Source organism: Opisthorchis viverrini, assembly GCF_000715545.1.
Source record: "Opisthorchis viverrini unplaced genomic scaffold opera_v5_116, whole genome shotgun sequence".
In the NCBI taxonomy this organism is placed as follows: domain Eukaryota; kingdom Metazoa; phylum Platyhelminthes; class Trematoda; order Opisthorchiida; family Opisthorchiidae; genus Opisthorchis; species Opisthorchis viverrini.
Genome location: NW_008751772.1, coordinates 102,999 through 118,705, shown reverse-complemented (window position 1 = coordinate 118,705; position 15,707 = coordinate 102,999). Strand labels below are relative to the sequence as shown.

Below are 15,707 nucleotides of genomic sequence, written 5' to 3'. Positions count from 1 at the left end.
CACAACAATCGGAAGAGGAAATGTCCGGGTTTCGGCTTGTCTTTCAGACATCATTTCTTTCGTAACATGTGTCTTTGCGATTCTTGGGAATTTTCCAGACCGATATCCAATTTGAAGGCACTCGTACTCTGTCGCTGAGATGGTGGAACGAGGCCATTATTTTCAAGTCAGCCATGATCCGACACGTCCGGCATTCTACTTTTGCAATCATGATGGTTGTAACTGCTCAGATGCCGTCTGATGTATGAATACATTCAGTTGGTTTCGGAAACCTTTTAACATCTATTTTCTTCTTGATTCTGTCACTTTCCCATAATTATTTGCTACCATTCTCCTAGCACAACCCTCAAAATCAGAAACCGAACTTTTCATAAGGGAAACTACTCACAAGGTTGCTGAAAAATTCCTCGAAAGCCCACGACCGGTTTCGCCTATCTTGGGGCTCATCAGGTGGACGCAGTCCCCGAGTTTCCGTCTAGCTCATGATCTACTTGAACCCAAATTGGACTCAGGGACTGTGCCTACATGATGAGCCCCGCGGAGGGCGAAACGGGTCGTCGGCTGTCTTTGAGTTTTCAGCAACCTTGTGAGTAGTTACCTTTATGAGAATATACTGCGATATCTCGAATATCGTGCCAACTGAAACATGAGGCGGCCCGTGTGCAGCACATTCAGTTGTAGAACATCATAAACGAGAGATTCGGTTGGATCTGTCGTGAAAAGCAAGTTGATTTGCAAAGGAGTGTATTTCTCGATAAACCAAACTTCTTTACGTTTTTGCTAATCAAATTTGACTAAAATACGCATCGATTGATTCGTCTTGTTCTCGTTTACTCCACAGTATGCAACTTTTTGGCTCACGAGAAATGCATGCGATTGGTGGTCTCGGCCTGCACCTGCATTGTACCTTTCCTGATCCGCGTAAGTTCTTTCTGCTGTTCCCACCTTCATTTCAAATCAGAACAAAAACACAACGATTGATCTCATGTTTGTATATCTATTTACAAGACTTTGAGAGCACGATTGTTGATCGATGAGACTAATCCCAAGGTGATCTAGGGGTCATGTGATCGAGCGCCTGGGCTGCCTCGCACGTGACGCGCATAGCGTGTGTTAGGAGGGCAACTAAATGGGCGGTTGGAAAAACGGCTGGAGATCATTTATCCGGTCTTACAAGAATAGATCAATGAAACCTCAGAGTATACTAACTTCCAAGGTGACTTGGTTCCTGAACTCCCTTTGATCGACCGCGATTAAAACTAGCTATGTCGTGCAAACTGGGTGAACCCAACTTAAGTTCTCTCTTCATTACTCGTTTAACGTTACATCTTTCTCGGGTTTCAGTGACCCCTAATCACAAAAACATGTCTGAAAATCGATACAGTTGTTGATTAAATCCTAATTGGAATATGGTTGTCTACATGTCGAATTAGGCCGGAGTCCGCGGAAACCCATGCGACCTCTGTGCACATGCTCCGAGTTTCAGCCTGTCCAGACAGTTGAGTATCCTTAAACCAGTGGATACAACCGAAAATTCAGATATACGGATCATAATAGGGGGCTCTAGACCGAGCACTGATTGAAGTTACATGAACACTGAGGGTAGATGTGAAACCCCATAGGTTATGGCTCCTATATGTAAGCCTCCGCGATCACCAGCTTACTCTCTGCCCAAGCAGAAAAAAGGCAAGTACCAAGATCTTTGAAGTGTACGTATATCGCTTCATGAATCGCTCCGCTGAACTAGGACACCTTGAGCACACCCGCAGGATAACACTATTTTCAAGAGGCGGATCAGTGGTGTGATTAACTCGCAGTTAGGACTAGTTTCGGTTGCACTACAATTGAAAATCGCCAAATCTCATCATACTACCAACAATTTGTAAGTAGCTCAGATTAGAAACAATTCACAAGATGATTGAATCTTCCGTCTGAGAAGCGGTCACTCGAGTAGGCAGTCGATAGGTGACCACGTGATGTGGTTTCTGTGATCGGAGGATGAGCGGCACTGTATCTTGTCCAGGTTTAGCCAATCACATTGCTGACCTGGTGCTCGTCGCCGAACGGTTATGTTACGGGTTCGAAATAGGTGTGTTTCAGAGCAGTCGATTACCTAAGGTTGGTAAGTACTGGAATCGATGGATGGTTGCTCAACACTTGCGCCGTTTCGCCAACTCTGACCAGATTGTTCCTCAGTATAGCCCATAAAATTCTGAGGTGCTGTGTTAAACTGGCGAGCTGTTGACCAGAGGGTCCTAGCTAGCAAAATGCACTGACAGGTGGCCATCGGTTTGCCCTGGGCAAACAGCGTTGCAGAGTGGACCAACAACGAAGGCGGCGTGAAATCGGCAGGTTGACGGATGTTTCAGTAACAGCTGTCTTGTCCGGTGCATAGCCAAAGGCTCTCCGTGCTCTGGTTGGTTCACCAAGGAGCAGAGGAATGTGAACTTCAGGTCCGAAAAAAAGTGCGTGGTGGCTGAATTCTCCTCGACATTTGACGACCCGTCTTGTCCTTCTTGATACTTATCCGAAGTTTGCGACTTTCCGTCAACTTTATATTCTCCTCGAGACAGCTGTTCAGAAGCACATTCAGATAAGAAGTGTCACAAAGAGGAATGCAGTTGAGATTCGGCTGGTTCTGTCGTTAAAGCCAAATGAGTGTTCTTAAACAAAATTAGGGGAACTCTGAATGTGGCCTACCTGGTGAGCCCCAAGTAAGACGAAACCGGCAGTTTTATTGACTTTTTGGGTGGTTTTATCTAAACCTGCTGTATTTTGTTATCAAACAAGACATGTGAATAGTACTCACCAGAATAAACACGGATGTGCTGTGGCACACGAATGAACGAGTGATCGATTGGCTGTCCTGTCCAAGGACAACTTCCCGACGCCTTCTGCACGTGACCAACACAACTTATTCTTGGGTTGGAACCCTGTGAACAAATGGCAACTCAGTTGCCTTCACAGATGCAAAGATAACACAACACATCACATCAGTTCCCACCTAACGTACTCCTGAGCTCTACTCCGACGGTTATGTGCACTTTGTAGCAGAGCTGTCGTCCTAATCTGTGCAAACTGCGTCGCTGAACAATGGCTAGGCACAGAACAGCAGTGTGAATTGTCAGACGGCCTTGTGCTATTCAGGGTGTGGAGGATACCAGTGAACAGAGACTGGTAGTTGTACTATTCTGTGACAAAGGGTGCAACGTTGGCCTTTGTCCTCCTGGACAAAATAGCCTACCACGAGCTTCATTCTACCACTGACCCATCGCTACGCCCCCTAACAAAACATTGATGATGCCATCTCAAATGGTGCCCAGCTCAGCGAACAAGCCAAGGACCTTAGGTGAAACAAGATAAATGATACCGTTGAACGTGGAAATACGAAATCAATGCGAAATATCTATTCATTGTTCTAAGAAATTTCTCATAAAACAAGCTAGTTTCTGCAAGTTTCTTTTGAGCGTGAGGAAATATGACAATCGCATTAGGTGAGCCGAAATCTACTTGACGGAAACTTGAAACTTGGTATCAAGCGCCAACGGGCAGTTGAGGACCAGATTTTTTTTATACTGTATACATACAGCCGTCTGTCAGAACGAAACATCGGCCCGGTCGGTGTCTTCACCCAAAGCTGCCGCGTGGATGTCTCGGCGTGAGTACGAGATCACGTTGCAGACCGAACTTGATCAAAAGCTCGGTGTGTCTACGGTGAAACTGCTCCGCCTAGCAACCTACGACGCTGTTTCTTTCCTGTCTCCTCCCTTCGGATGACCGAGTGGATAAGACAGTGGACCACCACGGTCCACGACGCCATTTCAAAACCCATCGGCTACCGATTTCGTTTCACTAGTCTATACCAATGCTGTTTCAGAAATGAAGACATAAAGAGCAACGAGAAATCAATAACCGTTACTTGATCCCCTAAAATACCAGGCTCAGGGCGGATCTGTTGTCCGGAATAGATAAAAGTGGCAAGCTCTTCAGCACAGATTGGCTTCACTTACAGGACGAACTCTCCACTGGAAATTATTAAGCCTTCTTATACTACCAACAAGTTGTAAGTAGCTCAGATTGGAAACAATTCCACAAGAAGATTGAATCTTCCGTCTGAGAAGCGGTCACTCGAGTAAGCAGTCGATAGGTGACCACGTGATGTGGTTTGTGTGACTGAAGGATGGGTGACGCTATATCCTTTCTGGGTACGAGTTAAATATACTGTTGAACGTGGCCAAATGGCTTAGTTCTTGGTGTCGTTTGGAAAAGACAGGGGGCAGGCTCTTACTCGTTCATCCCACGTACGAAAAGAACGTTTAGCGAACCAATATCTGGCTACTTATATGTTGTTGGACTTCCATGAAGACCCTACTGATATGATTGTCAAATTTAAACGTGACCCGTTGACGAGAGGTTTTTCTTAGCAATTCCGAGACTATGGCGAACTCTCATTTCCCTTCGCATCGGNCGACAAGACTGTCCAACCTGTCTGTTTGTTCAGATTCGTTGTGGACGACATCCACAAACAGTTGTCACAGGAGAACTTATCGGTGACTTAAATCTGGGATTACATTGGCCAGCATCAACATCCCCGCTCACCAACATTGGAACCACGGTCGTAGCTTCAGAGAAAACGGCATAGTTTTTTTAGCTGCTTTCTCAATACAGAAATCAGGTGGTCACGCTGTTTGGACCCAAGCATTGTGTGACGATGACCAACCGTATGTACAACGCACCGGTGCGAGAGATTCTGCTAAGTGGTTGCCGAACGCGAAAATCCCGTGTGAAAGAGTTGACTGAGCGGCCACTTTTAGTCACTAGCGCAGTCTGTAAGAGCCCTCAGGACTGATGGAAACAGTGGATCGATCCTTGTTGGGGTGTTTGCAAATGGATGGATTTCTCCTTATCTTAGTGCCATCTGCAAACGGATTAATTTCTCATGGTCTCAGTGCCGACTGCGCTGGCTGACCCATGAATGCAGCCATCGACTGGCCCATCAAGGTGAAAGAGGGACACGAAAAGCCGGCGCAGGCGCATAAAAGCAACCGATGCCCAGTCAACTCTGGTTGTTTCATCTGGACTTCCTGGAATAATACCTGGTGATGATCTGACTAGGGCAAACTGGGCTTTTTCTTACAATTTTTAATTCATTTATTGTAGGACACTTTCGTGGTCACGGAATGGCCCCTTGAACTGGTTCGTAATCTGTTGGAACGATAGCTGTATGCGCATCTGAACTGATGCAGATGATGTTGGTAGAATTCGATTACAAACCCACCTCGCACAGTCACATTGTCATTGTCCTCAGGACCTTGAAAATTAAGTGCGCTCCACATGTCCAATGCACATGACTTCTCTTAGTCGCGTAGCCACACAAATCCATTCGTACAGCGCGCGCTCTTAATTCCATCTACACGTGCACGGACACACCCTCACACAGACACACGCATGCACACACACATGCATGCACACACACACGCATACACGCAAAACACACGCACGCACGTACGCAAACACGCAAACACGGACGCAAACACGCACGCACGCACGCACACAGACACGCACGACGCACACAGACACGCACACGCGCACACGTACGCTAACACACCGAGTCTGTCACTGGCTTCCGAACTCAAGACACAATCGATCGTAGTTCAAATACTCATTTCCCATCTGGTGTACGGACGCGATGCTGCACCAATCGCGTGCAATGAGTCGTGCTGTAGCACACCAGACTTCGCTGCACCAATCGCGTGCAATGAGTCGTGCACACCAGACTTTTGAGAGAGCCGAAGTTCGGTAACCAGATATGCAGGGAAGTGTTAAACAAGACAGCAGCCGTTGTTTACTGGACTGAATTTGATCAGTTCGCCATCAATTTCCCGCGGTATTTTTTTATGTCGTCCACGGGACTGGTAGATTTATCTCAAGTTCACCACAGATTGAATGCCGCAACTAACGCAGAACTTATGGGGCAACCCGTGAGACAGGGGCTTAGCCACACAAAACACTGATGTGCTTTGGTCTCTTGACAAAACACTGTAGGAATGAAACCCTTCGCATAAAAAGCATCCTCTACAATATTAATAATACTAAGCAAAGACAAAAACAACAAGATTGCGAATTTATTGGCCAGAAGGTCCCTAGTTTGAACCCGACTTCTGCCGCTCGACTTCCCCTGTCTAGACCAGGGCAACCTGACAGCATCCCAGCCCTCGTGCTCCATTCTGATGACATAGCAGTTGGGCACCAAGAGGATGCTACAGCTGGACGGCTTACCGTACCACGAGAATGAGCATTCACTCGATTATGTTATTGGAACATTGAGAACCCACGTTCATATCCGTCTCATATGAATAATCCTCATCGTGATGTAGCGCAACTGTTCTGGTGATCCCCCATCATAGTGGAGGGACTCGAGTTTCGCTTTTATTAGAGCTCATGAGTCGGCACATATCCTTGGTTATGCCGAGTTTCGAACTTCGGACATCTTACATCCGAAACGAGTGTGTAAGCCAACGCATATTGGACGCGCTCACGCTTGAGTGATGTGATTGCTTTGTCCGACGCCTGGTAGAGTAGTGCTAAGAAGCTCGCCTCTCATGTCAGATATCCGGAGTTCAGATCCCTGCTGATGAGCTCTAAAAACAGCAAAACTGGACTCCGGCGCTTCTCCCCATTGATGTGGGATACTTGCACCAGGAAACGAGAACGATTGTTTAGACGAGAGTTCACAGCCACTTGCTTTGTCATAAGAGCTCCTAAATGATGACACCTGTATGATTAATCCTTCCGTTCTCACATGTACTTCATGTTTTTTTTCTTCAACTTTCGAGCACACCACTCCGATTCCTTCAAATTCGTAAGGACAACTTTCTGTGTGATTTAGCTTATTCCGTTGCCAATCCACGGTTGGTTTGAGCACAGCGAGGGGGAGAAACTGATCACAACGCTGCTCAACCATTAATGGCCAGCTCAGCTGTTGAGCGCACGCTCGAATTCAGCTATGGGTTAGAGAGGCACGTATTGCCGATGAGTCTCAACAAGAATGAAATGGCTGTCGCGCACCTTTGGGCTTTTCTGGATTGCCAGGCTATCGACTTCTTTCGAGCAGACGTTATGAATGCCCTATTTCATTACAATTGTTTCTGAAAATCTTCTAGAGACAAGCGAAATACACGCGTTTGCATACCAATTTGGTTTTGACGGGATACTAACTTGGAACCCAGTTGAATATCTCGTTTATGATGTTCTTAAGCGACTGGCATTTCGTACCAATCGGAGGTGGCCTGTGCCGCACATTCAGCTGGAGAAGAGTGTCTTGAAGGAAAGATTCAGCTGAGTTCAATGCGAGTTTCCCGTCAAAACCAAATTGATATGTAAATAAATGTTTTTGTCGAAATCTGCCCAACTTTGAGGGCACAAGTAGAACACACGGTTGTCGGAAACTCGGGGACTGCGGCTACCTGATGAGCCCCAAGAAGGGCGAAACCGGAGAGTTTTCAGTGACGTTATGAGTAGTGCACTGCACTCTCATTCTGGGACTTCCAGGGAGGTGGACAGCTGGAACTAAATCATCATCACCATCATCGACAGCATAACATCGGTGTTCAACACCGATGCTTCACTGCCGTACAACCATGATTTTTTTGAAAGCTTTATTGTACAGAAAAGAGTAAAGGTGGACAGGAATGGACTTAGTGCTAGCTTACCACAATCATTCCGAGGTGCCTACACCTCCAAACATTCACTCAGGCGATCTGGATAGAAACTGACGACAAGAACGCCACTGACGTCGGTTGGCAGTCATATCTTGCAGCGTCTCCAACCAGGCACAGTGAGGATCACGCGTTCCCCACACTGGAAAGCGAATAGCACGACAGCACCCAAAGGTTTCGTGATTTCTTTCGTACCCTTGTGCCAAGCCAAGGGTTGACCACCTCTCTGCTTCCGCCACTCTATGGTGGGCATGGAAAACAGCACTTTCTTCGGCAAACGATTGTTCGGCATACGTAACACATGTCACAACCAAGGCAGCATCTGATGTTGGCACATTCTTCAATGGAAGTACCCGTTGCACAACTGAAAACGCGCATTGTAACTGCCTCGTTACGGATTCGCCAACACCAACCCACACGAGCTATGGTTCTGAGACAACGATTGTCGAACACCTGAAGACGTCTCATTTCCGCTGCTCGAACAGGCCAGGTCTCACAGCCATACAGCAAAAAGAACCCACACTTTAGCTTGATACACACGTCCCTCGAGATTCAGGGATAAACCACTCTGACGCCATAGGTGTCTCAAATTAGCAAACGCGGCCCGAGCCTTGCAGATTCGTGCTGTCATATGAAGAGGTTGTGTACGGTTTTTGTAGAGATTTTGTGTCAGGGCACTGCAGTTAGCGTAGTTCACTCGTCAGCTTACGGACTGAAAGGTTCGTGATTCGAACCGAACCTCAGCATCTCGACTGCTCCTGTCTATAGGTGGACAGTGTGGCAGTATGCCAGCCCTGGTTCCTCCTTTCGTTAGTACTGCAGCTAGGCACCGAAAGGGGCTACAAGTGAACGGCTTTTTCTTTCTTTCCGAGAACTCGACACGGATTCGAATGCTTCTTGAGTAAGAATCATGGAGCTAGTGAAGCTCAGTGGGAAAACAAAAAGTACTTATCGTTTGGACTCCTGGGGCGGTCGAAAATGACGAGTAGGTTAACTGAGACACCCGCATATGATCAAGTCCATCCCGATATAACGATCGATAGACCGGTTTCTGATGGAGATCGGTGACGGCAACAAGGCCTTGAAAATAAAATGCCGGGATGGCGTGGGCGTCCAATGATACCGGCTGCAAAAACTGTTGGAACAACTCCACTTCCGTTAGGATATTCCGATAGCCGTTGATAATTGCTACCTCAGCTAGTGGTTACCCTAGCTTTATTTTTCGCTTGCTGCTCGCATCTAAGAGCCGATGTGCTGTTCTCGAACTACCTAATCAAATTTGGCAAGTCTAGGAGGCTGATTTGTTTCGAACGTTTATTTTTGTGCGCACGCCAGGATGGGCGGAAAATCAGGCGACAAGAAAAGTCACCCGACCGCCAACCACTGACCTTGTAATTCTCAAGGTCTCACGTGGGTTGCAAAACGTTTGTAGATTGAAAAATAATGGACCAAGTTTAGACGTTACCCGCTACTCATAAGGCTGCTGAGAACGCTTGGGATTTACAAGTAGTGTGTTACGCCCGGACAATCTAATTCGACGTTTCGAATATCGACCCGCTTTTTTGTAGCTTGTAGCGTGAAGATGCTATTGTGGTCGGCTTGAAAGTAGTTGCTCTCGTTCCCTAGCAAACCTTATGGCAATAGTGGTTCGCCTTAGAAAATAGCTTGTACTTCAGACTGAAGTGAAGGTGAGACTGTAGCGTGTGCAATCTCCCGTTGTAAGCCCTACTCACTATCAGTAGCATAGGCACCACTCCTTCACACGCACACTGTCGTCGACCAAGTGTTTGGAGCTGTTTCATTTTCACGGGTCGGCCATCTTTCGATCGTTCTCAGGGAAATTTGCTTCAACTTTCGATGTTGACGTATCGCCATGAGCAGTGTTCACACGTTATAGATGTCTGTCATTCGCAGACGCCAGTGACTGCGTTCTTTCGGAGATGGAATGCACGGTGTGAGCGATTGGACTTTTTACCGAGGACTACACCTATTCGTTCAATTCTGCTTACCCCAAAGTCGTTCCCAATTTCCAGATTTCCGATTACGTTCTTCCGGCTCCAGCTTGGACAGAAAAGGTGGTGATGACATCACGTGACTCCACTAAGAACTCACTGGTTTATCGCAACGCTAGGGGTACAAGCTGAGTACCGGTTTATGAACGAGTTACTACTCAGTGGAGTTGACAGATATGTTGTCACTTCGTAGAGTCCGACGCTGTTTCCTCTTTTAGACCTTTTTAGTTCAAGTAGAACATAATGTTGACGAAAACTCGTGGACTGATGAGATAGGCGGATAAAAATTCCTAACTTTTCCCACCTGGTGAAGACCGAAAACCTTGGGCAAAGTTTTCCTTATTTTCCCGCGGTATCGATTTTCCCGTGTTTGAAATCTAAATATGCAAGCCCGCTTTGAATTTCCGCCTAATTGACAATTTCGGTTAGACATTTGATGGCATATTGGAAAAGTCGACTAACTTTTTCACCCCACACCCGTTATGCTAGTCCAAATCCACTCACTGTGGAAACAATAACCATTAACCGTGCTTTAAAAGGTCACATGAACCGAGGGGACCTCGCGATTATAAACGGGACCAGTCAAGTGGACGCAATTGTACATATGGCACTCATTTGACTCGAGACTGTCGTGCTTTGAAGCAATAAACGGATTTGTGTAATGGACTTCCATTTCAGTAGTATAACTACCACTCACATTTCCTCCCGACATTCTCCTTCCCCCCTACACAGGATCCTGTACCCCACTGCTGGTCCGAGATCGGTCATTTCAAACGAAAGTTTTGCAACGTTTGTCGCAAGCGGGTGGATGACCTCCTGGCCCTACGGTGTGAAAGTGAGTTATTCTGACTTCATGCAGTCGAACCATCGTTGAAAAAAACCTTTCGAGGTGACATGGTCAAGGAAGTTCATTTCGAAATGTCGGATGTACCATGAGGCAATGAGGCTGGGTAGACAAGTGCGGTCTGTTTAAACAACCAAGTTTCAGAGCCGTAAAGGCTGATGACTAAGCAACAACGCGACTGACTGATTCAACTGCGACGTTACTGACCGAGAGGTCCATGGTTCGAACCCGACCCCAGAATCTCAACTACTTTTGTCTACGTAAGGGACTTTCCTCATCGGCCAACCGCAAACAAATCTCTGCACATGAGCTCATCGAATTGTTTTGAGCTGTTCGGAAACACCAGTTGGGTTGTTCGAACCAGATAGTTCAGCTTCGCTTGACCACCGATCATTTCACAATGGGCTTTCACCCTTCTGGGGAACAACAAGTCCCGAAGTTGATTCCAAAATGACATTACGTTTAAGTCCTGCATCAAATACATGATTACATCACTTGGGGTGATATCTCGAGATTGATATGAGTTGTGAGTTTACTGATCCGAAGGTCCGTGTTTCGAGCCCAACCTCGACATCTCGACTTCCCTTGTCTGGACTTGGATAACCTGGAAATAGCTCTTCCCTTGTGCTTCCTGCAGGAAGCGTGACACCTAGGTCCCAAAGGAGTATAACAGCTGAATGATCACTCATTTTATAAAGATAGTTTCTCAATTTTGTACACTATCGTCATGTCAAAAAGCAATGTAACCAAGGCAACAAACCCTGCCATTTGGCCGTGAAAAGTTCTCACTCTAGTTGCAGTTTCGGAGGCCTCCATAGGGGCATTTAAAAACTTAGATGTGGAAACCGGGGTGGAATAACAACCTAGACTATTGGGATATCATGAGTTCACTTCTGTGCTGGTCATCTTTACCAGGAGCTGTTAGTTTTGGCTTTGAACAGAATTGTGTATCCACTTAAAAATAGACGAACGTACGTCATTGGTGCAATTTCCACCGTCCTCTAAGCTCTCTACGCGAGACCAATGTGGCCCGCCAACATTGTCCGACAAACGCCCACTCACGAAGTCACGAGCGTCCAGCTATAATCGATCGATGAGCTGTTTGGCAGCTTATCGCTTGCCAACTACTGAATGACAGAAGTGGATGCCGTGAGCAGGAGATGAAGGTTACGTAACACACTTCCTCTGCGACGACTCTCTGCTCGACAAAGTTCCCACTAACACGATCGTTTTGATCAAGCTCCAAGGGAGAATTCTCCACCGGTAGGAACTTCCACATTTGAAGTATCTACACGGCTCAAATAAAAAAATTCGTTTGAGTGCTCTGTTAATTGACAAGCAAGTGCAGAACTGCGCCTATGTACTCAGAACGTAAAAGGTTGTGTAGACAAGACGCAAACAGAGTGTGCGCACAGAGTTTACCGTGATTGTGGCCTCGCCGGCCCCGTGGTGCCTAAAACGATCATCTGGATGCATTCACAATCTGAATGTGAATCACCTTGGCACATGTTCTCGGAATTCAAAGACTTCACGACAACAAGGAGAGAAAAGCCTTCATGGGCCGAAGCTTGATGAGCGAAGCAGAACAAATCATGCGGTAGGGTACTTGCCTCTCCCTCCCCCGTGTTTCGATCACAACCAGATGGTCGTATCAGCAAACGAACCATCTTCAAACGAGCGTTACTTTTCAAACAACTTTCGCTCCAGACAATACTTCTAAGATGAGCCTTCATCTGAGCCATTTCTTTGTATTCTACCTGATCCACTCGTGCCTCCCCCCACAATAATTTACATTTGACCTTTTATTCATGAATAACAACTGTCCAGCAAAGAGTATTTATTGGCCATTATTATAGCGATCGATGTACCGTAGAATAGCATTGTCTTATCAGGAGTGCAATTGATAAATGATACCCAACTCCTAGTCAGTCATTTGAATCTCACCGTCAAAGGTATCCACAATTTCTCATCTAATAACAACTGAAGAAAAGCACTCGTCCTCAGTGATGGGCGAGGCAAAACTAATCTAGAATTTTCTCCAGATCTAATGGTCCGGGATGACATTTTGGGTAGGCGGGGAGATGTTTTCCGTTCGGAGACAAAAATTTTGATAAATGTGGAAATATGAGGAGGAACTCTCGGAGATAAAATTTCACGGTGTCCAAATAAAGTCAGAAGGATAAAGTACTTTTTGTTCCAGTTAAAACATAACGTTATATCACCTTCGCAAAGGGGGATTTCACTCGTCTAATGGTGAGCACTGCCCAGGAAGATCTCTCCTAACTATTCTTATTTCTCTGCCTCAGTCACCTCTCTAGTACAACCGCCTTTAATCTGTTCAAATACTCTGATCCTTTAAATATCACCACCGATTTCGATTAACTGATATGGTCTTACACAATTTTAACCTGGAATGTTAGCACTTACATTTCTGTCGTTAATGATGGCGGTAGTGATGATCAGGGATTAGTTTAGGTTCCAGTGTGCCAAGGTCGAAACACGGTTACTCACTTTAACCTATTTGAAACATTTCTAGAAAATGTAATTACTAAACCTGTCCTTCATCTGCGGGCAGACTCGCTGATACCATTGCGATTGGACGGATTCATGGCGAGCGAGCAGGAGGCCCACTTTGATTGGTCAGTACATCGACCAATCACAATTGGGTAGAAAAACACCAACTGAAGAAGACTATTGGTCAGGGGAGCAAAACTCTCACATGCATCTTGTTTACAAAACTGAACATCCATCTTCTCCTTGAATGCGTTTTTCTGAACTTTTCTCGATATTCATTGACTGTTACTCAAATGCAAGCAAATACTATAAAGTGACTCCACGAATTCCATAATAGATCTCACTTTTCAAGAGACCAACGAGCGAATTTACGAGAAGACACTACTTGCATGCCTCATCAGTAGTATCCACCGTTACAACGGTAGCTCCGGTGAGTCTAGTGGGAGTGATCCACAAGTGCGCTACCAAGTTCAGCGACGAACAGATTAATAGCCACCCGGTTATCGACATCCGTAGACAGGGTCTTGTTGCGGTAAACATCCCATCACGTACTGCAAGCTTTCCTGTCAGTGGAACACTTAGTAACTTAGTAACTTAGGAACTTAGTAACTCGAGGCTCAATTGACTTGGGTATCTGAGTTCGATAAATTTTGATAACTCTGGACGAGGACCACCTAAAGTGGTAAACTTTTGGAACAAAAGGCATCTACTCCGCGAATCACCTGGAAGTTTGGTGGTCAAGTTGAACATAAATTTGTCAGAACCTCCAGGACTGCGTCCAACTTACGAGTCCCAAGAGGAGCAAAACCAGCTGTGGGCTGTTGGGATCTTTTCCAGATAAGCCCCCCAAAAAATTAACCCCCGGCACAAAAAAAGATTAGACAAATGTGGAATATAAAATTTTCACTTTTAGTTCTCATTGAAGAGGGTGAACTTGGGACGTCATTATTAGTTTGTCTGGCTTAGTCCGTTTTTCGGTAACTTTGCATCCAAACGAACTCACACAAGTAGCTGTCCACTAAGGATCGGTGTGTGCCGCACAGGCGTTCATTCTACATCTTGTTGACGTGCCCCGCGTGTTTTTCACGGTCAGATATTAGCGTTTTATCGATATCGACGTGTAGACCTAGGCCGCCGATAACTGTTGGAGTCTGCAAAAGCCATCATAGGCACAATTCGCGAAGAAAGATCTTTTAGTCAACAGCCATCGTGTGGCTAAGAGATAATTCCTCTGAATAGAATTTGATTTTTGCCAAATTTTTGAACCAGTAATAAATGAATAGAATTAATGCCCTAAACTCCATCCTAGACCGCTCCAGCCAAGTTCCATTTCGAAAACCGATTCCTTGCCGACACTGTCGGGCATTACAACTCCACCTGTCAGAAACAGTTGAAAGTGTCATTCGGTGGCCATAAACGTTGGCATAATCGTTGCCGATGGACCACTTCGTGGCTATGCAGAAAACGTATTGCTGTCTCTTTGTGATGAACGAGAGTTGAAAGTGTCAGAAAGTTCACTTAGGGTTTTACGTCCGAGCAGAGAAACTGTTTGTCTAGATGCGGAGTTGGATTAGAAACGTTCCATCGCCAATTGAGATGACATCATCAGTGCGTTTATTTTGGGGAGCGCAGTGGGGCGTGTCGGTGGGTCAGTGGTTGTGCGTTGAGCGGTGGTCCCTGTGGGTCGATGTGTCTGCTTCTAGCCGGGTTGGCTTTCCAAAACGATTGGGTGTTTAGTAAGACGTCTTGATTGTCTGGACTGTTATCCTCCATACTGATTGGTCGGTCGTCACGTGACCTTTGAGTCTGATCGAGCCCTACTTTCGTCCTATCATGGTAGTAGCAGCAGTTCGGTGACACTAAAGAACGCATCATTATCTGGGTTGGGACATTAGGCAAAACTACACTTTTCCGTCGTAACGAGGACTTTATGATCAGATCTTCGCAGACCCCGGGAGCCTTCTTCCCTGAACATGGCGATGGTGAAAAGCGTTGGTTCATTTCTTGGTAGATGGTGTCGTTCTGCGTTGTGAACTTCCGAGAGGCGAAACTCTTTGAGGCCAAAATCTCCACAAACTGTAAGAAACTGTTTCAATAAAGAAAACAGTGTTGCTGAAAACTCTTCGACAGCCCACGACCGGTTTCGCCCTCCTTGGGGCTCATCAGGTAAGCGCACATTCCCTGAGTTTCCGTCAACCCAAATTGTCCTTCCGATGATTCAATTTCACAATCTGTACCTTCTGTACAGTGCGGCGTCGGAATGGGATATCTTGAACAATCAGCAATTCTGACTCCTTGAACGAACGTGCTGATTCTGTCTGGTTTCGAGCGAGAAAACAAGAAATACCGCCTAACTCAGCTTCTGTCCGGAAGGTTGAAACGTGTAGGCATCTCAGAATACTTGTGATGGGCAAGCGACAGGTCCCTTCCCATCCGATCTTTCGTTTTATTCAGGTTAGGGATTTGTACTTGTGGCTGTACGATAGTAAACCACCAGTGTCCACAGTGATGTTGATGGTGGCGAAGACTGGGATCACTTGTTGGATGCCGAGGCTTCCAGCGGAAAGAAGCGAGGATCACGTGTGAAATGTATGCCATTATTTTCTGAAGCGCCGCGTG

At 46.1% G+C, this 15,707-nt stretch overlaps 2 protein-coding genes across 2 annotated transcripts in view; one reads left to right on the top strand and one right to left on the bottom strand.

Annotated features, from left to right (window-relative positions):
* The window catches only part of T265_05867 (hypothetical protein), a gene marked incomplete at both ends in the record, with an annotated part of 10,611 nt that extends 2,890 nt beyond the window's left edge, over positions 1 to 7,721 (bottom strand). The window contains 3 exons of the mRNA XM_009170996.1: positions 615 to 750; positions 7,585 to 7,656; positions 7,713 to 7,721. Coding sequence (XP_009169260.1) covers positions 615 to 750; positions 7,585 to 7,656; positions 7,713 to 7,721 — 217 coding nt within the window. The remainder of the gene's footprint in view (positions 1 to 614; positions 751 to 7,584; positions 7,657 to 7,712) is intronic.
* Positions 1 to 15,707, top strand: part of T265_13894 (hypothetical protein) — a gene marked incomplete at both ends in the record, with an annotated part of 69,505 nt that overhangs the window by 12,718 nt on the left and 41,080 nt on the right. The window contains one exon of the mRNA XM_009171030.1: positions 10,463 to 10,565. Coding sequence (XP_009169294.1) covers positions 10,463 to 10,565 — 103 coding nt within the window. The remainder of the gene's footprint in view (positions 1 to 10,462; positions 10,566 to 15,707) is intronic.